We start from the raw sequence: 23,695 nt of genomic DNA, 5'->3' as shown, positions 1-23,695 counted from the left end.
CTTTTCAACGTTAAGAAGTGGCAGATGCTTCCATATCTCTGGTGCAGAACAGGATGCCTTTTTTTGTCCTAGTTTTAAAAAAAATATCAAATAAAGAAAATAATACTGAAAACAACAGAAAAAATACACAGAGCAGCCTGGAGGACTAAAATAAACAGTGGGTTGATGCTGCTCTCTACTGGCATGACTGCTGCACCAACAGTGATGATGCAAAGTAGATTTTCCCTAAATTATTGAAAACTTTGTAAGAGTTCAGATTCCAATCAAAAAACCAAGGGGCATATGCAAAAATATCTTCTTCATCTGGAAGTAAAATCCTGTTTTATCTTTTGCACCTTATAATAGTAATTCTATAATATATATTTAAGTTTATGGATTTCTTTTCACTAATAGCTATTTTATCTCTCCGTCTCTGACAGAAAATGCACCATAGAAATCGGACAGTATATGAATACATAAACTTTATAGAAGGAGGTAGGCTTTCTGATTATTAGAACACACAGATCCTTCTAGGCTGTTAAAGTGGGTATGCCATTAAACATACAGTAATAAGTAACAGCAAATCAATAATTCATTAATTATAATTATTAATGATTAAATAAGTAAATAATGTAATGTAAATAATGCAATGTGCATGTAAATAATAATTTACAAATAAATACATTATCAATCATTATCAACAGCAGATAATTAAACATACAGTGACGATTAATTTTTGTGTTATAATCACAATGCATATTCAAAAGTATATATATTTTTGTGACATTGGAGATGTAGATACATTTCGCTAATTCTTTAGAAAACAAATTTTAATGGTTGGAGAGATTCTGATGATATTTTTTAAAGTCCGACTACTGATTCTCATTTACATTACCGTTCTAACACATGTATCTCTTGTCCTGAGCATTTCATCTAAGCTCTTGCTGTATGTTAGGGTTATTCTTTCTGCTGGTAGCTAAACCCAAAGCAAATTAAGTGGATCTCTGCAGCTCCACCTCTTTTTTCCCAGCCGGTATGGTTTAGTAGAACGAACAGGTAGAATCCAGGGCACTCTCCTTCATTTTCAGATGGTGGATTTAACAGTGCTCGGACTCTCTGCTCAAAGTTTGTGATACCTTAGACCTTTTAAATCTGAAATGTATGCCGGTTTTCTTGATGTCCTTGTTTCTGTTTTTTTTATTTTTTTTATGTTTTTAATAAGCATCTGAATGCCTTGGAAAAACAGATGTATTTATATTTACATGATTGCTGAATTCTGCTATTGGTTGCTCTGGATTTTATTGCACATAACAACCCTGTGTCCTTGTCCTTCAAAGTTAAGCTATGTTTGGGTTCCAGTGTCATACAGTGTAAAACCTCTTGCTAATTACTTCAAAAAAAAAGCTTAGCTTTTAGATCCACGTTCTTCTAAAAGTCAAAGGAAACCAACCCCTGAGAAGCTGAGTTTGATAAACACATTATATTCTCATAGAACAAGTTAAAGTTTAGGGTTTCAATATTTAACAAATTTAATATTTAAAAAAAGGCAACAAATATATAGTAAAAACCTGTATGCAGTTTATAATCTGCTAAATACGAAACATCCATGTCCCTCATCTATCTGCAACTATTTCCTGCATTCATCAGAAACATGTAAATCTCTCTTCCTTGCTTATACTGATATCCCAATGTACTTAAAAACATTCTGATCATTAATTTTAAGCCAAATAAGATAGGAACTGTTATTCTATTTACTAAACCTCTGGAAATACCATGAGCCCTATTAGATGACAGCACTTTAGCTTGGAAAGAAACAATTTCAGCTTTTCAGTCTGAGTCTGAATGTTCATTTTTATGCTGCTAATGCTCCCTCTTTAAACTGTGAGCAGGCTAATCATCTCTTGACATCTCCCTCTCCTGCAACTGCGCTTACCGTGACATTTTATTCCTTTAGCTTGTAATTGATTTCTCCTTCAGTTCATTAAAATTGCCTGCAGAGCACCTGCAGCACAAAGCTAGTTAGCAGCAACCCAGCAGGGGTTTAATCCCTTAAAAAGAGGTGAATTAATGAGTGTTCAAGTAATGCATTGATTAAAGAATCAGGACTCTTGTTTCTTTTCATGAATAGTATAATATTTAACAACACTGAGGACACAGAAGAGCTTGTTTTTCAATATTTTTCATCAATAGATATCTCAATGCAATATCCTTCAGCTTGTGAATAAGAAACCTTAATCTGGGGGGTTATTAAAGGAAGTTATCCCAAGGTGGCCGCTGTCCATCATCTTCTGTTTTATATTGATAAAGCTTATTGCAGATTTTATAAGAAGTCTAGGCCATGTTTGATAGTAGCAGATGATTTCTAGGCAGCTTTGCATTTAGATGCATAAGATGACTTCAGACAAGTGGTAAAAATGTGAGAATAAAGAACCCAGCCATGCCCACTGTGTCCAGACTTTTATCATGAGGAGATTTAGACTGCAGTTTTGTTTTTTGTTTTTTGCAACTTGCAGCAAAAACGATAGAACTAAGGAGTCTGAAAGTTCAAAAATGTTTGTTTCAGAATAAACTGAAGAAATCTGAAGGAATACTATTTAATCTTTATTGAATAAGCAAATAAAAACAAAGTAATTTACTGTTGTTGATGAATGCTGACTTGAAGAGATCACCTCTCATGATTTTTTTTTTTTTTTTGGAGGGGGGTCAATTTTTCCTTTTAAAACAACTGATAAAAATCGATTTGAAAAAATGATTTGATGCATTTCTGCTTAAATACACATACAAATATTGCATAGGGCATAGATAGAACCCTGTAGAACTTAGGAACATGCCGAGAAAGTGAAGCACAAAGTTTCTACCTCAGCTTTTTTCCTGTTTTGTCTTGAAGCAGTGCTGTAAAAAGATTTCTAAACATTTCCCATTTCACGATTACATATCATTAAAAAAGAAAACTTTGCTTATTGTTAAGCAGTCATTTGTTTCATTGTCACCTTTGGATGAATCCTCCATGGCTGCCATCTTGGACTGCTATAAAGAGTTAGATATTGAAAAATATTGCTATGTCTTAGTGGTGCACTTATTTAGATGCCCTTTTTTCTAAATTCTGTATAGCTGTATATAGAAGTCTAAATATCTAAAGCAGGATGCGGATAGCTTTAATTTTTGACGCTGCTGCTGGTTTGTTTGGAAATGGAAATATTAGCTGTGATTCTTCTATTGTTCTGTGACTGTCCTGTCAGAGTTAATGTATCATCTATTCTACAATACAGCTATCTTAGTAACTGAAGTTAATAGACCTGCAGTTGACCTGGGATGCATGTAAACATGGCCCTGAAACCCTTACAATGGTTGCTTTTTTCTCTTTATCCATTAAATGTATGCGAATGGGATTTCTTACTGAATGTAAAAAAAAAAAAAAAAAAAAAATATATATATATATATATATATATATATATATATATATATATATATATATATATATATATATATATATATATATATATATATATATATATATATATATATATATATATATATATATATATATATATATATATATATATATTTGTGATTCAGAATGAGGAAACTCCAAAGATCTGCAGGCCAGATTCTAAGGAGAAAGATGACAAACCTCGAAAGAAGTAATCCAAAGAGACACTGTTAGGGACTGAGGGGCATGAAAACATAAGATTCTATTCTTATGCATCATAGTGCTGCATCTGAAAGCTGACAGATGAGGACCATTTCCAAATCTTGTTTTCCTCTACAGCTTCATCGGATTTAAGTGTTAGAACCTTAAAAAAGCAATACTATTCTTTTACTTCCTACAGTAGACACATTTCCTCCATCTTTATGTTTGATTCTTTACACTGATTCATTCTATCTAAGTGACCATTTAAGTTTTGACTGCTGATAAATTCGAATGCTGAGAAATGTAAAGAAATATACTGGTACTTGGTGTAACTGTGATTGCTGCCTGTAAAGGCAAGATTCATAACCTTTATTGCTTATGGGACATTTATTCATACATCTCAAGAGGGGGTGATGTAATGCCTAAACCTAAGGACAATTTAGAGTCAAGCTGGTGCTCCTTGAAAAAACCCACACATGCAGAGAGAGACCATCGAGAAAGACCCTCGATTGGAAAGTTAAACCCAGGACCTTCTAGCTGCAAGGCAACAGTGATACAAACTGTTCCAACCTGCAGCCTTATGGGAAATAGGAGTAATGATATAAATATACTTTAACAAACCCTGGTACAGTAAGATCAGAAAAGATGTGAAAAGCACTAAAATGTCCTCCTCTTCCTCACAATGGTTCAAGTCATTTCAAGGCAGGAAGATGACAAATTCAAAAGACTGGTTTGATTTAAATATCCTTAATCAACAACAACCAAAAAAAGGATTTTGCAGAAATCCTTCTATATAGAAAGAAATAGTAAAAAATCCTCCCGACAAAAACTGGGAATATTAAACAAGATGTTTACTTGCCTAAGGGAAATTACTAATTAACAACCAAATGTTTACTTCATGCTTTCTTGCTTCTTCGGTTTTCCTACTAAAAAAATATATTTTTCTTATGTAATGAATAAATGTTTTAACTTTAATTTCTTTTGAAAATGAGGCTCATAATGGGAACAGCAGCTTTGATTGGATCAGAGTACAAATCACTTCAAGTGAAATCCAATATTTCCCACATTTATTAACATTAATCCAGAATTAAAAGCATCTTTTGTGAACTCATTTGTGCAAACATGAAAACCCTCCAGGCTCTCACTCCTCTGTATAAGAATAAAAGAGAAATAAATAGTCGCTTTTTCAATAAACTTCTAGCACTTGTGTAAAAACAAGCCAACAGAGTTGTTTTTGTCTTTTAGAAAGATTAAAATGCCACCATCACACACACACACACAAAGACACACAGAATATAACATCCCTAGAAGGTAGATCTCCAGAATCCATCTGTAAACATGAGTAGAAGTGTTTCATCTCTGCTGCCGCCCCCATCAGCATCAGCGGCTTAGTTTCAGAGCGGTGGGATGAACGTCGCAGATGTCAAACCACTGCTGATCCACCTCCTTGTGTGGCATCAAGCCGTTCCGTGGCAGAAAAGGCCGTCGCCAGCGATCGCGACTGCCCACCACTCGCCAGAAGCGCGTGCCCTTGAGTAGAAAGAGGGCATTGTGGGAGTAGGAGAAGTAGGCAGCATCGATGCTGCCATCTGGATGGTCCCTGCTCTCCACTGGAGGGAAAACATCTCGGATGTGTTTGGGGAAGCCTCTTGCCAGGCTGTTTGTTTCCACGCTGAATGCATAGACCTGTTCAAACGGAGAGTTAATGAATCTTTTAAACCGAGATCTAACTAATTAAGAGTCGCAGAGTAAATGTAAGACTGTCAGCATAGATATATTCTCACAGAACACTGAGCTCTTCACAAGATGTAATTTACTGTGTAACTGGTTTTGCTTTTTTAAAGCTTTAAGAGATTAGATCATGGGAAGTTATAATTGTGTTTCCTTCCCTTACTTTGACATTTGCAGCGTAAGTTATGTTGATTAAATTTGGTTAAGAAAATGTTGATTTAAAGGTCCCGTATTATGCAAAATTCACATTATAAACATTTTATAACATTCATATGTGCCCTGAAGCCTGTGTATTAGCTTCACAAATGAAAACAATGATTTCACCTCTATCATCTCTTTTCGCCTCCTCTTAGCTGTGTGCGCAAAATACTCTGTTTGAAAAAGAATTCCCCTGATGATGTCAGAAGGGGAAATAATCAGTCCAGAGGGGTCCATAGCAGCCCGTTGATCACGCTCCAGCCTTCTTTTAATATATTATTCCACACTCGTAGGCTATCTTTACAAACTCCGATTGGTTGTCATGGTTGCGGGTTGTCGAGGTACAGCCTTTGGGAGGATGGGGCGTGTAAAGCTGACCCAGCTCACCCAGAGGAGGAATGAATAAGGAGATTTTTGGTAAAGGCCATCTGCCAATCTGAGAGGAAGTTTCCGGCACTTATTGCAAAAATATGATCTGAGGGGCTCTTTGTTCATATTTTTTATTTAGAATAATGTGGGATCTTTAAAAACAAGATGGATAAGCTATATTAGGTCATGGCAAAATAAGCTGTCTGTTTTCACAGAGCTATATCCTGAAAACTTAGTGGAAAGAATAACAAGCAACAACAGGGATGTCTACAGCCTTGACTTCAAGAGTTTGAATGAAACTGTCCCATTCTTTGTGTTGATTCCTTCCTGAACCAAGACACAGCCTGAAATCTCACAGACTGATCCTCAATGGTCCAAGGTCAAAAGGTAACATGGAGAGGCAGCGTTGTGCACTTCAATTAATTCATGTTATTTTATATTAAATTAAATATCATTCAGTTTTTCACATTTCTCCTGTATACACACCATTAAGCTAGAATCAGAGAAATAGATATGCAGAGAGCTTGCTCTTAGTTGCCTGTTGTTGTGGGTTGAATGGAGAAGCAATTCCTTCTTAATTTGAGATTGTCATCCCTTTTCAGCAAGTCGGATATTAAGCAGTGTCTGCCCTGTGCAGTCCGGCTTTGGCTAAGGGACGAGGAGACCTCATCTTTTGCCTGCAAATATAGAGGATGATCCCTGGCGGTCCTAGGTTGTCCTGGGATTTCTCTCCCTCAGGAATTTCCTAAAAAGGACATTAGCTACAGTCTGAAATACTGGGCTTTATCTGTGTTCATATTTCATTTTATGTTCATATTAGTCTTATGGCTCTAAGGCACAACAGCAGAAAACACAAGCAGCTTGAGATTTAGTAGGAACTTTCCAATTCTCCATGATTTTGGAGGTGATGCCATTTACTGGTTTCCTTCAATTGTGGGTTGCTTTTTTATGAAAAGTCAGTGCAGCTTAAACGTTTTAAAGGCACAGCTATACTGACAGGCCTTTTCTGAATTCATTCTGCAATAGAACTTGGTTCCTGCTCATAACTAATGACATTGACTCTTCCCGATGGGCCACTTAACTTGTCCTACCTGAAGCCCATAATGAAACAATGGGTTAGTTTGAGAGAAAGGATAAGAGCTGATGTGTTGATGCAGCTAATGAAACGTGGGCTTCCTTAACAGAGCTACTGCCAGACCTCAGTTTTTGCATGTTCCTTGATTTTAAAATACTGACTTTAGTTTGAAGTCCAACTTTCTATGCCTGCCTTTCTTTACTTTAATGTTTTTTTTTTTTGTTGTTTTTTTTTGCAACATGCATTTTTATTCAGACCTACACAGAAAGAATCTAAGTATTTATTACTTACTTGAGTTCTTCTGAAGAAGTAGATGCGAGAGTCTCTCCTGTCATAAAAGGCTGTGTCAATGGGACTGGGAATTCCTGGGAATCCCTCAGAGATTAACCTCGGATACTGGTGACCCTCAGGGTCCTGTCTAAATACCCGGTCGTTCTCATCATCATATCTCCAAAACTGAAAACCTTAAAAAAAGAAAAAAAACTGTTCAGAAATGTTACCTTTAAGGAAACAGTTGAAAAGAAAAATATATCACTACCTTTGAAGAAATAAACAGAATCTCTTGTTCTGGACCACACGTGGACATATGCATCTACTCCATCACTAGGAATCCCATGCCAGCCAGTCTGCATTGGGACTGGGTCCCCGTAACGTGTTCTGTTGTTTCTGTTCTCATACAGCCAGTACCAGCCATCTCTCATGAAGTATGTGTTGAAGCAGATAATTACTGCTCCGTTAGGCCTCTTGTCTTTTCTGATCCAGTCAAAGACAGTGCTGAACCGACCTTTACAGCCACCTGGGGTCAACAATGAGGAGAAATAAGAAGGAATTATTTCTCATAGTTTCATTTCTTTCTCAAGCTGAATATCTTGGGATAGTGAGAGTGAATCGAATAGTGCACCATATAGATGCTGAATAGCTTTCCTGTCCATCCAGTCCATCTCAAAGCTGGACTCATGAGGCAGATAACTGGGCTGCATTATGGATCCAGGCCTGTAAATATGGGGAAGCCCCAAAACATGACCAATTTCATGAACCGCTACCTAAAAAAACAACATATTAACGGTAAATCAACTTCTCATAAAGAATTTCCTATGATTTATTATATGGAGCATAGTTTCTTACTTTAAGGAGGCTGATCCCAGAGTGAGAACTGGGACCAGTGAAATGTTCATCATCATCGAAATGGATATCTCCTAGGAACCAGGCATGGGCAAACTCCTGACCAGTGCCATCAAACCTTTGATTGCATCCCAAATGTCTTCCTGCATGAATGAAAAAGATGAGAAATGAGAAAATAAATAATAATAATAAAAGAATAATTAAATATTTTAGAGCAATGCAGAACTTTGAATGCATAAAAAGATTTAAGTTATACATATTTCTAGGAGTAAACTGGGATCAAAAATATGTTTAATTTGAATAATGAGATATTTCTCTGAATTAAGATTTCTCTGTTTATGCAACATTCTCGACTAGAAAAAAAAGAAAATGCCTTGTTAGGTGGAATGCTTACTCCTACTTGTCTGAAACAAGATTTAATTTCTCAATTTCCACTAAACATGCACATTGTAATATCATATTGTTCTACAGATTTTCAGTATAATCCCAGGGCATTATATGTTGCCCTGCAGAAGTATTCCTGCCCTTAATCTTTTGATATTTTGCTCTGTGATTTCAGATGGCCTTCTCCTGCGTAGCTTGCTGGCAAACTATGCACATGCTGTTCTTTTACCTGTTTCATAAAGGCCATTTTTAGACCACCATTTGTGATCCACAAAATAAATAGATAACAAAATGTTAGTTAACCGCCTGAATATTACAGAGACACTACTAAAACCAAGTTAATATTATTGCAGAGTTGGTTTATGGCATACTGACTAATGCTCACCTGTGCCAAAGCCCAGCTTTATATCAACTTCCTCCAATGGGGACCAAGTGTCTTCAACAAATTCCAGTGGAGACACTTCACTCCACATTCTGAAGGCCAGCCTGAGGATGTACCTCTGCTCCTCGATGGTCAGCTGGCTGCTGTAGCCTTCTCCAATTAACCGCCACCTCAGAACATCCTTAGAAAACGCCATGTACCCAGCTGCCGTCACATCCCTTTTTTGTCTTCTTTTTGACATAAGAAATGCAAGTTGGCGCTTTTTGTCCTTCATTTGTTGGCTTTGGTTTAAGTTCCAAGTGCTGTTTCCAGTTGGACCATTCCCACTGTTATTAATGTGTGTATCATTTAAAGTAGTCAGCAGGAGGCTCTCAGTATCATTAAACTGTAATATGTCATCTTCAGTGGAGTTTGAGGAGCTGCTGATGCTGCTGCTGTCAGTGCTGTTACTTTCAGTCTCATTAAAACTTTCATTGATTTCTAATTCTAAGTCCTCAATGCTCTCAGGTGCATCATTGGGGTTTAGGTCCATCTCCTTATCAGGGACCCCACACCTTGGTTTGTTCATTGCGTCCTTGGTAGCATCATCAAACACTCCTGTAACAGGAAGCCCAGATATCATCTGAAACTCTTTTAGTGCTGAAATGAACACTTGATTCTCAGTTCCGCTTTTATGCACTTCTCCATGACTGGTTTTAGGCCCGTCCCGTGAATGAAGCACAGAGGCTCCCTCAAGGATTGTGGCTTGAAGGTCGTCCAAGAAATCCTCTTGGATAGACTCATGCACCTGGATCTCCTCCTGGTGAGCTGGTTGTATAAATCCATATCTAGAGAGAAATAACTAAAAGGATAGCCACAAGGAAATAATGGCATAAATACCATGAGGGGGATTAGGATTCTCCAACAGAAAATAATTAGTTTTAAAAATAGATTTTCTAAAATTATTCATAATCTTTCATGTAGACATAATGGTGCATATCTCCAGCAGTCATGGGGAGAGATGTCTGAACAGGACGCCTTTCCAAAAGGGTAACATATGAGCACAAAGGAAAATCAATCATGAATGCATTTTTTGTCTCCCATAAGTTTAATAAAAAATTACCTGTGAAACATTATGTTTCACTGCCCGAAATTCACACATCATATTAACAATTTCTAACAGCAACCAATACTATAACATGCTAAATGTTATTGGCATCACATAGTGACCTAGTTGATCAGTTATGAGAAGACATCTATGAACAAAAAGGGATGCGCTAATGTCACTCTGAGCTACGGAGCATATTGCTGGAAAAAAAAGAAATCCAAAGTTTCCAAAGATTAACTCTTCATAAAAAGAAAATACGTTTTTATCAATGAATCATCCAGCCCTAATTAAAAGATGTCTGACGTGGAACTAAAAATTAATTAAATCCTTATTTATTTACACTTTATATACAGTAGCCATGTTGTAAAACAGATCTGGGGCTTTCTAGTTTTTCTGTCCGGATTCTGACCTTTGAAGATATATTTTGCTATTTTTCCAAATGGAAATTGAAAGTTCGGTTCCAGGTACAAAGAAATGCACCAGTCAACATGCTCAGCTTTAACTAATTAACTAACATTAGCGTACCAGCAAATGTTGAATTAAATCCAGAAAGATTTAGGAGTTTATTTCATTTTTTACATTGCATCAAACTTTTTTTTCTTTTGCATGTTGCAACATATTTCCCCCTCAAACATTTGTTCATATTACATATGAATATAATACATATATTTTCTTTGCTGCTAGACCAACATTTTCCTTTTACAACTTTCACAGAATTTACTAAATATAATTTTTTCTACTTAAATTGGCAGTAAAACCTGGAAATTAAAAGGGGGGAAAAGGTACCTCTGCTTCATATTCGTCTTTTATGACAGGAGCCTGGTGAGATGTAGGAATCTGCACATCAGAATGATCCCGGTTATGGAAAAGCTTCTCAGCACGGATTGAGTTTGTCAGAAAAACTAAAAATATCAGCTGGATTACGGTCAGCATCGTGTTGTTGGTTACCTCGGTGAGCTGTGCAGAGAAACTGAGTATTTCAAAGACAGAGAAGCATTGCTTTATAAGAAAATCCTGAGTTTCTCCACACCCACTTTCATCAGAGGTGTGTGAATAGTAAACTTTACCTAAGATAACACAGCTAATAAATTTGATTGTTGTCCATGGATGTTATTCATGCTCCAATTGTTAAGATAAACAGTCACTAACATGTGGTCTAGGGGAAAACGTCGCCTACATGTGAGCAATAAAGGAAGTAAAAAACCTTTGCAGTCACCTGTTTTTAAACAGAAACAGCGCACCTTAGGATCTTTAATCACACAGACCGAGCTTTATTGTCAAAAATGATTTTCTACTCCCTGAAAGGTTTGACATTAAATACAGTTCCTTGAGCTTAATCACATAGATCTTGGTCTGTTTGGACTTGGGATTCGTGACATGAGCAGCAAAATATTCCATATAACACACATATTGCAGAATCAAAGAGATTAGGAAGATTTAAATCTCGATGCGTTGTTGATGTCACTGTAGAACCCCGGCTATGGCTGCTGCCAAATGCTCGGCCGTCGGCTTCTCAGCTGTGCAGCTCACACACAGACCCTCTGCTGACAGAGCATCTCGTGTTGTCGGCCCGATGGCTGCGAACTGAACACAAAGTAACAGAGTCAGTCTCAAATAATACATTTATAATCCATGTTGGTCTAAAAAAATTAAGCGTATTAATCGTGATTGATCAATTACTGAAATAATCGTCAACTAATTTAGTAATCAATTAATCGTTAACTGGAGTATAAGACTGTAATATATCCCTTTGGCTTACCCACTTAGAGCAGGAATTATATAAAAATTGTAAAACAGTATAAAAACATTTTGCATTTAAGACCAAAAATACATTTTTATCTGTCATTATGCTCTATCCAGAACTCCTAAAGCTGAAACCTTTTAACCTGAAATTAAATGGGGGGAAAAAGGTACCTCTGCTTCATTTTAAACCTTTTATCGGTTCCTTAAAGATTTTTTACAAAATCTTTAAGGAACCTTTGGCTATCCAAACCTAGAATAGGTTAATTATTATTAACCTATTAATCGAAAAAAATAATCAACGTTAATCGGTTTGCAAAATAATCATTAGTTGCAGCCCTAAACCCATGTATTATTCAATGGGTCTCAGATTGAGCTAAGTTTGAGTTTAGATTGAGAAAGAACTCATGCATTAAATATTCAAAAGAAAAAAAATTTATTCATGGATGGTAGCAAACAGAGCTGTGGTTTAAAGCTAAAAAGGAGCGGCTCCAGAAAAGAAAGATCTGTGCAAAAACTTCAGCTTCCTGAACACAGCATCTGAGGAAGGTTTACTGGTTGCCACCTCAGCGGTGCTATTGATGAAACAATTAAAACAGCGGGAAAATCTTAATTTATGAGACAAGGAAGAAAATGTAGCACAAGAAGATGAAAAATATTTAAGTTTTACAAAAAAAAAAAAAAAAAAAAAAAAAAAAATGAAAATTTTGCTTTACATCTAGAGAAGAAAAGATTTGTTTTTAAGTAAATGATTTGATACTCTATGGAGAGCTTCTGAGAATGAATGCTGGGAATAAAAAAAAAGACAATATTTCTTTCAGAGCAAAAAAAAAACTATACTTTTAAGGTTTTAAAATTCAAGAAAAACTATACTTGTTCACATTAGAATTAGTTTTATTGTCACTGTACAAAGCCATATAGTGAATTTGAAAACAAATGTCATTGTTTGGCTACCAGGTACAGTGAGTTTTGTATGTAGGTTAGGTAATAAATAGTGTGGATGATTATAAATATAATAGAGCTAATAAAAAAAGTGATTTTACTGAAGTAAGTAATATGGAGTTGGGATCTGACAATAAAACAGCTAATAACAAAGACAAGTGTAGAAGCAGCATGGATTAAGATGTAGAGGTGGAAATGAACAATCTGGCATTTCACTGTACATACTGTAATATTGCACCATTTTATTGCACTTGTCAACCAGTAAACAAAAACTTCAGTGGAGTTACATTACATTCAGGCAGAGTCTGTTAGATCATCAGATCAATTCTAAACCACTCTGATGCCTTGTATTCTACTAAATTAAAGGGATAAAGGAGGATGTTCTAATTCCGGGTGGATCATCACAATAAGTAGTTCTCTTAATTGTCAATCATTCTGGTGATATGTTTGCGTAAAGGCCGTCCTACGTGCTCGTCCCCATTTTGACTTACCGTTGGTGAGTCTGACATAGTGGAAAAATAACAAATCTTCTTTTGGAAAGTAAGATTGTATGAGCGATGGAAAGAGCAACTTTAAAATAGAGCGTGCATGAGGAGAAACTGGCTTGTGTATGCCATCGCACTCGTTTAATGGGCGTCCCCTTTTAGTGGTGGGTATAGGGTTCTGCATGTGCATTTTTTTTTAAGTGGAAAGGGCGGGCCTTTTCAAAAATTTGCAATAATCCTCTATTACAGCTTTAAATAGAATTGAATACAAAACATTTTAGATTCTAATTAGGACAAAACATTTACTTCCCAGTCCTGCACTACTTTGTGTTGCTTTATCATCATATTATATCATATTACATAAAAAAAATACATTGTGGCTGTAATGTGTCAGCATGTAAAAGGATTTTATAGGTTTGAATTAGTGTTGCACCGATACCGATACCAGTATCGGACGGGGCCCCGATACTGCCCAAAAATGGTGGTATCGGTATCGGCAAGTACCAACAAATAGGGCACCGATACCATTTTGAAATTCCAAAGTTTATTCAACTATTGTCACCCATTCCTGGTAGGCAATAAAAAGTTCTACTGGATTCACTTTGTATTAGATTTTTTCCTGCTTCACAAAGGTAGGCAGCAGCTTGACAAAGCCATGATGGCAATTATTTTACATTATTATGGTATCGGTATCGGCCGATACTGCACAGCCAGGTATCGGGTATCGGTATCGGTGCCAAAAAATGGCATCGGCGCAACACTAGTTTGAATAGCTTTAAAAAAAAAAGAAAGAATGAAAAATATAAGAATGGGGATAACGTTTGCTGGTGTGGCCCTCTTTACAAAGAGAGAGAAAAAAAGCAAAAACTAAATTGTTTTTTGAGCAGCGAGGAAATAATACCTTTATTTTAGAGAGCTGTTCACCAGACAGCCTCCGAACTGCTTCTAGACAAAACTTTACCCCAGATGGACTGAAGAAAGCTATGCTGGCAGGAGGCCCCTGTTAGCAGACAAATACATTATTATTATTATATATAAAACCATGGTTACAACTTAAAAATAGACCAGTTTGGGCTTTACCTGCTCTGTGAAGTAGATTCTCAGATTCTTCTCAAGATCTGGATGTTCAGCTGTTTGATAGACAGTCAGCGTCTCTAAGGGAATTCCTGGAAACAAAGAAATAAATCCCCACAGTGACAAAGGTAGTGCAGTTATTATCTCATTAATTAGCCCAACCCCAGCGGGTATTTTATGGATTTGAGTTTTAATCATTAGTAACAATAAAAGAAGATGATTACCGTTTTCCCTTAAAGCCGTGGGCAACACTTCTCTTTTAATTGAGCCACAGGGGAAAAAAAGTGGTTGGATACTAGTGTCCTCTCCTACAGAAAGATGAATCACATCAAGATACTTATTAGAAGAGGACAAAATTTCTATTAAGAGTAAGAGAAACAGCGTAGATCCATCATACGTTCAATGATGAGACGTGATAAGACGTCGGCTGTCCCTGTGTCCTCCCCCAGGGGCTCCAGACCCAGACTCTGAACTGCACAGAGAAATGCAGAAAAAGATTATCACACTACCTTTCATTAAAAAAAGATTTTAAATTGAATTAAATTTAAATTAGCACTAAGGAGAAAATAATAAATTGAGAAACTGTCTGCTTACTTTTAACCTGATTTTAAAGGTATAGAGGACGATCTTTTATTTTCGGGTGGATCATCTAAATAATTGGTCCTCCTAACTGTCAATCATTCTGGTGATATGTTTACATAAGGCTATCCTATATGCATGTCCCTTTAGCTATTGTTTCTGCGCATGCGCACTTTCAGGCGTATAATCTGTGGTGAGCTACGGATTCAGACAGTCATTGAAGCTCACCTTTCTCACAGCGGTTCTTTGAAAATGGCCGAGGCTCGAAAGAGAAAAAGTGTTAACGGAGTGTATGACAACAAAAGAAAGGCCTCAGAAGTGGCAGATATATCCCAGAATGCTTTGCCCAGAGAGCCCTCTTCGCAAAGCATTATGGGATTTTCTGTCTGGCCCGCTGTCACCATAGGCCGTTGCTGCCTGACAGCGGCAACTAACAACAAAGATGGAGCAGGCACCGCGCAGCGGAGGAGGAGTTACGTGACCAACGGAGCAAAAAGCAGTGATCATCTGTCCAAACACTAAGTTAACTGAGTTCGCTATGAAATCCACTATATAGTCCTCACGCTATATAGTGATTGAGGGATTTAGGGGTTAGAGTGGACGTATGAGTTATGAGAACAGCAACTTTTAAACATAGCGTGCACTAGGATTAATGGGCTTGTGCATGCTCTCGCACGCTCATTTTTTATTTATTTTTTTTAATGGAGAGAAGAATCTTAAAAAATTTGAGAAAATCCTCCACGACACCTTTAACAACTGATCTATACAGTTGTAAATGGTAATCGGCTCTTTCAGAGGTAGATAATAAGGAAAAAAAAGCACAGTATAAAAAGAGTGACAGTTACTCTAATACTACTGAGAAATTCAGAGAAGAAATTAAAAGGAAATTTAAACCTGTTCACCGAAACCAACAGCATTTGCTCAGTAACTAAAATTATTTACAGCTGTTGTTTTTTTTTTTTGCAGACCTAAATACAGATTTTTGTTATACTGACAGAAAAAACAGTCATTCGTTTTTCTAGGATAAAATGGAGAAAATGCTTCCTATATTTTACAAGCAAAATCTTTTTCAAAATCTAGAACCGATGAAGAGCTTGTGAAAGAAAGATTAAGAAAACAGAAAATCAAACAAAGACCTGAGACAAATATTCCTCCAGTAAATCATCTACTCTATATTAAGTTTTTATTTAATAACCTTCGAAGGGAAATGATAATAGAGCGATAACATTGTTTGACTGTCAGCCACAGACTGTTCTGTTTGTTTTGTTTTTTTAAGTTCTTATACCAGCTTTTAACACTTTCTATGTTTGAGACAATCTGCTTCAAACTAAAATAATAAAGATGCAACAAAACAGATTTTATTTTGTTCTTTTTAAATATAAAATTTGAATAAATTTACAAGGCTTGTTGAAAAATAAATACGACAAAAAAGATTTGAACATTCTTAGATTCTGGTAAAAAAAAGAAAAAAGGAAAGGGGTATTTTATAGGCATAGAATTCTAAAAAAAAAAAAACTAAAACAGTCTTGTTAAGAAAATTATAAAGAAATATTAAATAAATGGAGAGTTTATTCATAATTTAAGAGAACATCTTTGAAAGATATTTTCCCAATAAAACAAAAACATTAAATGAATTTTTGGAGTATTTTATACCTTATATAACTCCTAATCACCAAGTGGATTATGATTATCATTTTACCAGTAATCCCAACAAAATACAGTTTTATGCTGTAATATGTCACAATGTGGAAAAGTAAAACATTGTTACTGTGCATCACTGTAAGAATATAATGAATATTTATAGTTAAGCTACATGTTTAGCTGAGCAAACATCTAGAGCCTTAGATAAACAGCCACACAGTATAGAGGAGGAAAGATCAAATTACAAACAAACAGGCATAAAATTATTTACTTTACAAATTGAAAAAACACTCGTCAAAAAAGTAAATTGAGCCTTTAAAAATAGACAATGGAGAAGTTTCTTTTCAATTCAAAAAATAAGGGCAAGCAAACAAGGGGAAGCTTTTTGCACCTGCTTGCTATCTGAAGACCAAGCTGAGCTTCTGTCACAGCAAACTGTCACTTGTGCCTAGCACCTTGCTGGTTGTGATTAAACCACTTCACAAATGTCTGCAGGCACCAGGTGCACATAACACAGACACAATTACAATTAGTTTATAAGGTGCACTATACAGTAAGCCCCTTCAGGAAACAACTCACCCAAAGCTGCAGTTGCCTTCCCAACCACATAAATGGATTTCATGTTCCATTTGGCTTTCATGGATTTGTTCCATTCTGGATGAAGAACACAGATTTTAACAATCATAATGTAAAGTTTCGCTTTTCAAAAGTGAAATGCAAAACAAATATCTGTTAATGTTTGCTTATTTTAGGGGAAACGCTTACCTTCTATTTTGTCTTCAGCCTCTAAGCACTTCTTTGCAGCCTCCACTGCTCTGGGACTGGTAAAGATCAGGCCACGATATCTATCAGGCTGGAAAAGCTAAGAAAAGCAATAGATCTTAAGGCTTCCTTTATGACTTTATCTGAATGTTAAAATCGGACAAATTTCTTGGTGGAAGATTTTAAAGGACAAGTCCGGTCAGCAAGAAATAATCAATGGATCATTATCTATCCCTAAAACTAATACGTTGGCTGTGATTTAAATGAATTTAGCATTAATCAGTAAAAAAAATAAAAACAATAATTTTTGCTGTGATCACTGAGCCTGGAAACGGCCATTTTTGCCAAAATATAGTAACACCTCACTCCTACATAATTTTCCTTGCTTTACAAGCAAAATCAATGAGAACAACTAGACACATATGCAGTCAACAACAATTATTTAAGATTTCCAGAGGACTTCACCTTTAAAATTCATAAGAGCTATTGATAAACTGGCAATGCCTATGTGCATGGCAGTTGGATGTTGTAGTATATTGGGTAAAAGTAAAAAAAACAACAACATAAAAACAAAAAAATAAATAAAATTAAAAAATCCAGTAGTTCTTTTTTATTTTATTCATAGTTAGCCTGTTGAACATGTATTACTTTTCCCTGTTTGTAAGACTCCTTTTTTCCACCTTGTTTAAATGCACAAAATATCAGTAAGTAACATTTTTGTTATTGTTATGTTTGAAACAGTGATCAAACAATGACATATATGGGCGTCCACAAACTCGAATGCTATTACCGTATTTTCACGACTATAAGGCGCACTTAAACGTCTTTTTTTTTCCTCAAAATGTGCGGTGCGCCCTATGGTGCGGTGCGCCTTATGTGTGTTGTAACTGCGACTTTTGAGACCACCTCATTGAGGAGATGATGAAAGAGTGGCTGAATGTAAGGAGACCAGGTGTTTTTTTTCCACCCCTCACCATCGCTGTTAATATGTAACTCCATGCGTGCCCATCTCACAGCTGATGTGAAATACATGGGGAAACAAATTAATGCTGCTCGACATCGGTGTGAACCGGACCCAGCAGGTGCAGCAGAAGCAGCGAGTTTACATGCAAAGTCAATGGTTGACGCGCATATAGGTGCAGCAAAAGGTCCCGCAGCGCATTTTGGTGCAGCACGTCGGGAGCGTTTAAGCATCTGAAGCGCCGCGCTTCTGCTGTTCGAGATGGAAAAATTGAAGTTTTGCTGCTGGACGCGCCGCATCAACCAATCAGAGAAGCTGATCTGGGAGCTGCCAGCGAGACAGACAGCGCTCTGATGACATATGATATTAACGCAAATGGAAAAGGCTGGATGGATGCGTGGCTGAGGCAGGTGTATGTGAGAAGACTAGGTGGTTTTTTCCACGCATCACCATCGCTGCGTGCCCATCTCACAGCCGATGTGAAAAAAAGGTGAATGAAATGAACGCTGTGCTCGCCGTTATCCCGGGGGTCTGACAAAAGAGCTTCAACCGCTCGACATCGGTGTGAAGCAGCCGTTCGAAGTAAGGCTGCGAGCGGCGTGGGAGCGATGGATGACCGACGGAGACCACAGTTTCAGGATAAGAAGGCAGCGCCAGGCAGATTACGCCACAGTTTGCGGATGGATTGTAGATGCTTGGACTAACGTGTCTGCTGGCTCTGTTGTTCAAGCTTTCGCAAAAGCCGGCATTATTTCTGAGGAGCTGCGCTGCACGGAAAGTGACTCTGACAGCGAAGAAGGGGAAACTGGCATATCTGATTTAGCGCAGCTGTTTTATTCAGAAACAGAGGATGATGACTTTGATGGGTTTGATTAATACTTTGTAATAAATACATGAATAAAGCACAATCATACTCAGTTTTGCTCCCGCTGTATTTTTCTCCCTGAAAACTTAATTCAACAGCATCCCCGGCGCGTCTCCTCCTCTTCAGCGTGGTGGCTGGCAGGTGTTTTTTCATCTAAATAATCTAAATCTTGCAGCTACACTATATTGCCAAAAGTATTTGCTCACCCATCCAAATTATTGGAATCAGGTGTTCCAATCACTTCCATGGCCACAGGTGTATAAATTCAAGCACCTAGGCATGCAGACTGTTTTTACAAACATTTGTGAAAGAATGGGTCGCTCTCAGGAGCTCAGTGAATTCCAGCGTGGAACTGTGATAGGATGCCACCTGTGCAACAAATCCAGTCGTGAAATTTCCTCGCTCCTAAATATTCCACAGTCAACTGTCAGCTGTATTAAAAGAAAATGGAAGTGTTTGGGAACGACAGCAACTCAGCCACGAAGTGGTAGGCCACGTAAACTGACGGAGCGGGGTCAGCGGATGCTGACGCGCATAGTGCGAAGAGGTCGCCAACTTTCTGCAGAGTCAATCACTACAGACCTCCAAACTTCATGTGGCCTTCAGATTAGCTCAAGAACAGAGAGCTTCATGGAATGGGTTTCCATGGTCGAGCAGCTGCATCCAAGCCATACATCACCAAGTGCAATGCAAAGCGTCGGATGCGGTGGTGTAAAGCACGCCGCCACTGGACTCTAGAGCAGTGGAGACGCGTTCTCTGGAGTGACGAATCGCGCTTCTCCATCTGGCAATCTGATGGACGGGTCTGGGTTTGGCGGTTGCCAGGAGAACGGTACTTGTCTGACTGCATTGTGCCAAGTGTAAAGTTTGGTGGAGGGGGGATTATGGTGTGGGGTTGTTTTTCAGGAGCTGGGCTTGGCCCCTTAGTTCCAGTGAAAGGAACTCTGAATGCTTCAGCATACCAAGACATTTTGGACAATTCCATGCTCCCAACTTTGTGGGAACAGTTTGGAGCTGGCCCCTTCCTCTTCCAACATGACTGTGCACCAGTGCACAAAGCAAGGTCCATAAAGACATGGATGACAGAGTCTGGTGTGGATGAACTTGACTGGCCTGCACAGAGTCCTGACCTCAACCCGATAGAACACCTTTGGGATGAATTAGAGCGGAGACTGAGAGCCAGGCCTTCTCGTCCAACATCAGTGTGCGACCTCACAAATGCGCTTCTGGAAGAATGGTCAAAAATTCCCATAAACACACTCCTAAACCTTGTGGACAGCCTTCCCAGAAGAGTTGAAGCTGTTCTAGCTGCAAAGGGTGGACCGACGTCATATTGAACCCTATGGATTAGGAACGGGATGTCACTTAAGCTCATATGTGAGTCAAGGCAGGTGAGCAAATACTTTTGGCAATATAGTGTATATTTGCTGTGATCAGTGGGAATAAAGTAGTTTTAATATGTTTTTAAGTGAGAAAGTCCACCTGAAAACTTAATAATTGCAGTCAGTTCATCCAGATTATCTATTTCTGTCGGAGGCGCTCAGACCCTCACATACCAGCGGTGCGCTGACAGCAGAAATCTCTTCATCAGCAGCCTGTAGGCTGGGCAGCCTGGGGTTCACCGCGGCTGCTGGCAGGTGTTTTTCATCTAAATAATTTTAGCTGCAGGCACCAGGATACCGGCAGCAGGTTTCAGGATTTTAAGTTAATTTAGGAGTGATCACAGCGCTGTGTCATCTGCGATGTGTCTGTCTCACGGCCAGCTGCCAGGTTTGATTAATACTTTGTAATAAATACATGAATAAAGCACAGTCATACTCAGTTTTGCCCCCGCTGTATTTTTAAATACGCAGTAGAGGTATTTAAAGGTAGTAGAGGACTTGTACCTGTATATAAAAAACGCGCCCTATAGTCCGGTGCGCCTTATGTGTGTGTTAAATACAGAAATGGGACACATAACTGAGAGTGCGCCTTTTAGTCCGGTGCGCCTTATGGTCGTGAAAATACGGTACTGACGTTATGGTGAAGGATCTGTGATGCTTTGGGCCTTCCACTCTTCTCAAACGGCTGGAAACAGTGTTAAAGTACCTGTCACCTAGGACTACATCCTATAACTGTCTTCTTTAGATTACTGGATGTCCCAGAGTCTTTCTTCCACCTACATCTCTACACTGGAAAAAAATCTAAATCTAGATTAGTCATTATTTCTTAAAATAAGTGCATTTGTTCTTGAATTGAGAAGGTAAAAAGACAAATTTTGCCAATGGAACAAGACAATTTACATTTAAAATAGGAAAACCCAATTGCATTGTCTTATTTCAAATGCATTTTAAACAAATATCTTATTTTAATTGTAAAAATACTAACTCCAATTAACTCAAATTAAGCGTAAATGCACTTAATTTGAGAAATTTTTACCTATTTCTAGATTTTTTCCCCCAGTGTATGTGCAATATGTGCCAGGAAATGAGAGCAGCTGACGACGGGTCGTGGTCCGATTAGATAAATAAATATTTAATGAACTAACTACATGCTAAGCTAATAACTCCTTAAAGACATCAACAGTAAGATCGTCCAACACGCTATTCCAGCATCAAATCACTATGGAGGCCTTTACTGTGTACAGGCCTCTATAGCGGCAAAGCTGCAGGTTTTCTCTCTGAACTCATAATATCTTTTGAGCAAACATCAATACTGATCCAATCTTCAAATACAGTACCTTACGGGGGTCTACGAGCAAGTTTTTAAAGGTATAGCATCCCTTTTTTTGATTATATTTGGACTTTGCCCTTTCGTAACATTCCTTCCTACGCTTGCTAAAATTTGTTAAGTATTTATCTATTTACTTACCGTTGATATTGTTTCATCTATTACTTTTTTTTTCATTGCAGTATTTTTGTACCTGCATGTATAGAATTCATAAGATTGCAGACATGGTTTTGTTTTGTTTTTATTTTTTTTTATGCTAGTCTTGGTGGTTACATCCTTTTTTTTCCGTATTCCATATATATTCTATGTTCGGCGGAAGCGGTGGAGAAAGAACTTTACATTGTACTATAATTTCACTCATTTTCACATTGTCTATTTTGTGAAAAGTTCAATAAAAAATAACTTTGAAAAATAAATTTAAAAAATCTTCAAATGCAGTACACCTATTATGAAACTGTTGTTTAAACACAGAATATTAATTTGGATGAATTATTAGAACATGCTTTGACCCCTAAAGTGTTCTTAAACTTAAAATGCAAGAACGTTTAAAATAAAATTCTAGAAGAATCAACCAAAAACTGAACTGAAACATCAGTTTAGTAGATCAACATAGAACAGCTTAAAATTAACTTCATGATCACCTAAATTTTGGTAGAAAATATGTTAAGAGACATAAAAAAGAAAGCAGCACCCAGAATTTGAATAATCTAACACCTTTAAATAATCTAAAGATGTGAAAATATCCTTCTCATGCATGATCAAACCTTGCAAACTGTTATTGCAAAAAAACTAAAAGCTACCAGGCTTGAGAAGGGGGTTTGTACAAGTATCAAGTCAAACACCAAAGGCATCAATTACTGTTGTTTATTTTAACTGAAAAGGTGACTTTTCCTTCAGTTTTTTATTGAGGGATCATTTTCATAAAGCTTTAAGAGATTCTATTTCATCCAGTCTTTTAAACGCATTGCCCATACAAATGTATACCACGAGATAACACAACAAAGAAATGTATAAATTTGTGATGAAACTTACTTTATCCGAAAGAGTGTTTAACGAGATAAACTTAAATGACAGCACAGGGATGAGTGTTGCTTTGTGTCCATGCGATTCAAGTTCCTGTCAATTCAGAAAATCACATATTAAACAAACATCATACAGATAATTCTCTTTTCTTTTGAATTTGGGGTATTATTTAATTACCTTAATGTAAGGATCAGGTCCAGACTTCTCATCTCTTGGCTCTTTAAGAACTAATACACGCATACTGGCAAAGAAACACTAATTAATATTAAATAGAAACAAAGAAATAACAATAAAGGAGGTGTTTTAGTGTCAAAGCTAAAAGGGCAAAAGAATCCAGAAAGTCAATGTTTTAAATGATTAGTGGCAGTGGGTGTGGAGGCTCTCATTGCTCAGTTACTCCCTAAAACTGTCACATCCTGATAACAACCTTTGACTCAGCCCAACTGTGCTGGCTAATAATAGCTAGTGCTAAATTCACACAAAATAAAACTGTAAAGCTAACATTTCAGACATGAAACAAGTTCTACCTTCTGTTTGTTTTTGTTTACATCTATGAGTGACAGATTAGCTACAGCTAAAATAAGGTATTGTGTCAGTTATCACCGAATATGTGTGTTTTACATGTAAATCATTAACATAATGTTCGTATCTAAGTTAGAAATAGCAAAAAAATATTAATTTCATAAAATGATCGTGTACCTTCAGCTCTGTCGACCACTTCAATCAACAGTTGAGCAAGTTTATTTTTTAAACGAACACATAGTTAGAAAGCGTAAGATACTGATATATATTCCTCAGTACATCTGGTTTTGTTGATGTCAAACTGCTAATTTTTCCCCCAGTGTTTAGCAATATTATTTACTTCTTCTTTTCTAATATGGCGGATCGAAAGCAACGTTAAGGTGCATACCGCCACCTACTGGACATTAGTGTGTAGCGACATGGACTCACATTCC

At 37.2% G+C, this 23,695-nt stretch overlaps 2 protein-coding genes across 2 annotated transcripts; both read right to left on the bottom strand.

Moving 5' to 3' along the window:
• Positions 1-4,674: 4,674 nt before the first annotated feature.
• Positions 4,675-10,891, bottom strand: mmp21 (matrix metallopeptidase 21). The gene is made up of 7 exons (XM_038282566.1): positions 10,745-10,891; positions 8,875-9,712; positions 8,109-8,248; positions 7,885-8,026; positions 7,522-7,779; positions 7,275-7,447; positions 4,675-5,296 (listed from the first exon to the last, which is right to left on the bottom strand). Exons 1-7 carry the CDS (start codon positions 10,889-10,891, stop codon positions 4,991-4,993), a joined length of 2,004 nt encoding a protein of 667 aa, XP_038138494.1. The 3' UTR covers positions 4,675-4,990.
• A 309-nt stretch (positions 10,892-11,200) lies between these two features.
• uros (uroporphyrinogen III synthase) lies at positions 11,201-23,607 on the bottom strand. Its single transcript, XM_038282501.1, has 10 exons — positions 23,439-23,607; positions 22,917-22,980; positions 22,749-22,832; positions 17,185-17,281; positions 16,999-17,073; positions 14,597-14,671; positions 14,424-14,507; positions 14,206-14,291; positions 14,027-14,125; positions 11,201-11,542 (listed from the first exon to the last, which is right to left on the bottom strand). The coding sequence occupies exons 2-10, from the start codon at positions 22,977-22,979 to the stop codon at positions 11,420-11,422; spliced, it is 786 nt and encodes a 261-aa protein (XP_038138429.1). The 5' UTR covers position 22,980; positions 23,439-23,607; the 3' UTR covers positions 11,201-11,419.
• Positions 23,608-23,695: the final 88 nt, after the last annotated feature.

This window comes from Cyprinodon tularosa, unplaced genomic scaffold, assembly GCF_016077235.1.
Source record: "Cyprinodon tularosa strain WSP-4 unplaced genomic scaffold, ASM1607723v1 ctg185, whole genome shotgun sequence".
NCBI lineage: Eukaryota > Metazoa > Chordata > Actinopteri > Cyprinodontiformes > Cyprinodontidae > Cyprinodon > Cyprinodon tularosa.
The sequence above is the reverse complement of the archived record's forward strand: the minus strand, read 5'-3'. Positions and strand labels throughout refer to the sequence as shown.

What these genes read in the sequence shown, in the direction of transcription:
- mmp21 (XM_038282566.1), bottom strand. Translation starts at nt 10,891, where the DNA reads ATGCTGACCGTAATCCAGCTGATATTTTTAGTTTTTCTGACAAACTCA. An exon ending in AAGACGAATATGAAGCAGAG is followed by an intron (nt 9,713 to 10,744) that starts GTACCTTTTCCC and finishes CTATCCTTTTAG; the next exon opens with TTATTTCTCTCTAGATATGG. An exon ending in AGCTATTCAGCATCTATATG is followed by an intron (nt 7,780 to 7,884) that starts GTGCACTATTCG and finishes TGTTGACCCCAG; the next exon opens with GTGGCTGTAAAGGTCGGTTC.
- uros (XM_038282501.1), bottom strand. Translation starts at nt 22,979, where the DNA reads ATGCGTGTATTAGTTCTTAAAGAGCCAAGAGATGAGAAGTCTGGACCT. An exon ending in GGCTGAAGACAAAATAGAAG is followed by an intron (nt 17,074 to 17,184) that starts GTAAGCGTTTCC and finishes TTCTTCATCCAG; the next exon opens with AATGGAACAAATCCATGAAA. An exon ending in GAAGGCAACTGCAGCTTTGG is followed by an intron (nt 14,672 to 16,998) that starts GTGAGTTGTTTC and finishes TTCTCTGTGCAG; the next exon opens with TTCAGAGTCTGGGTCTGGAG.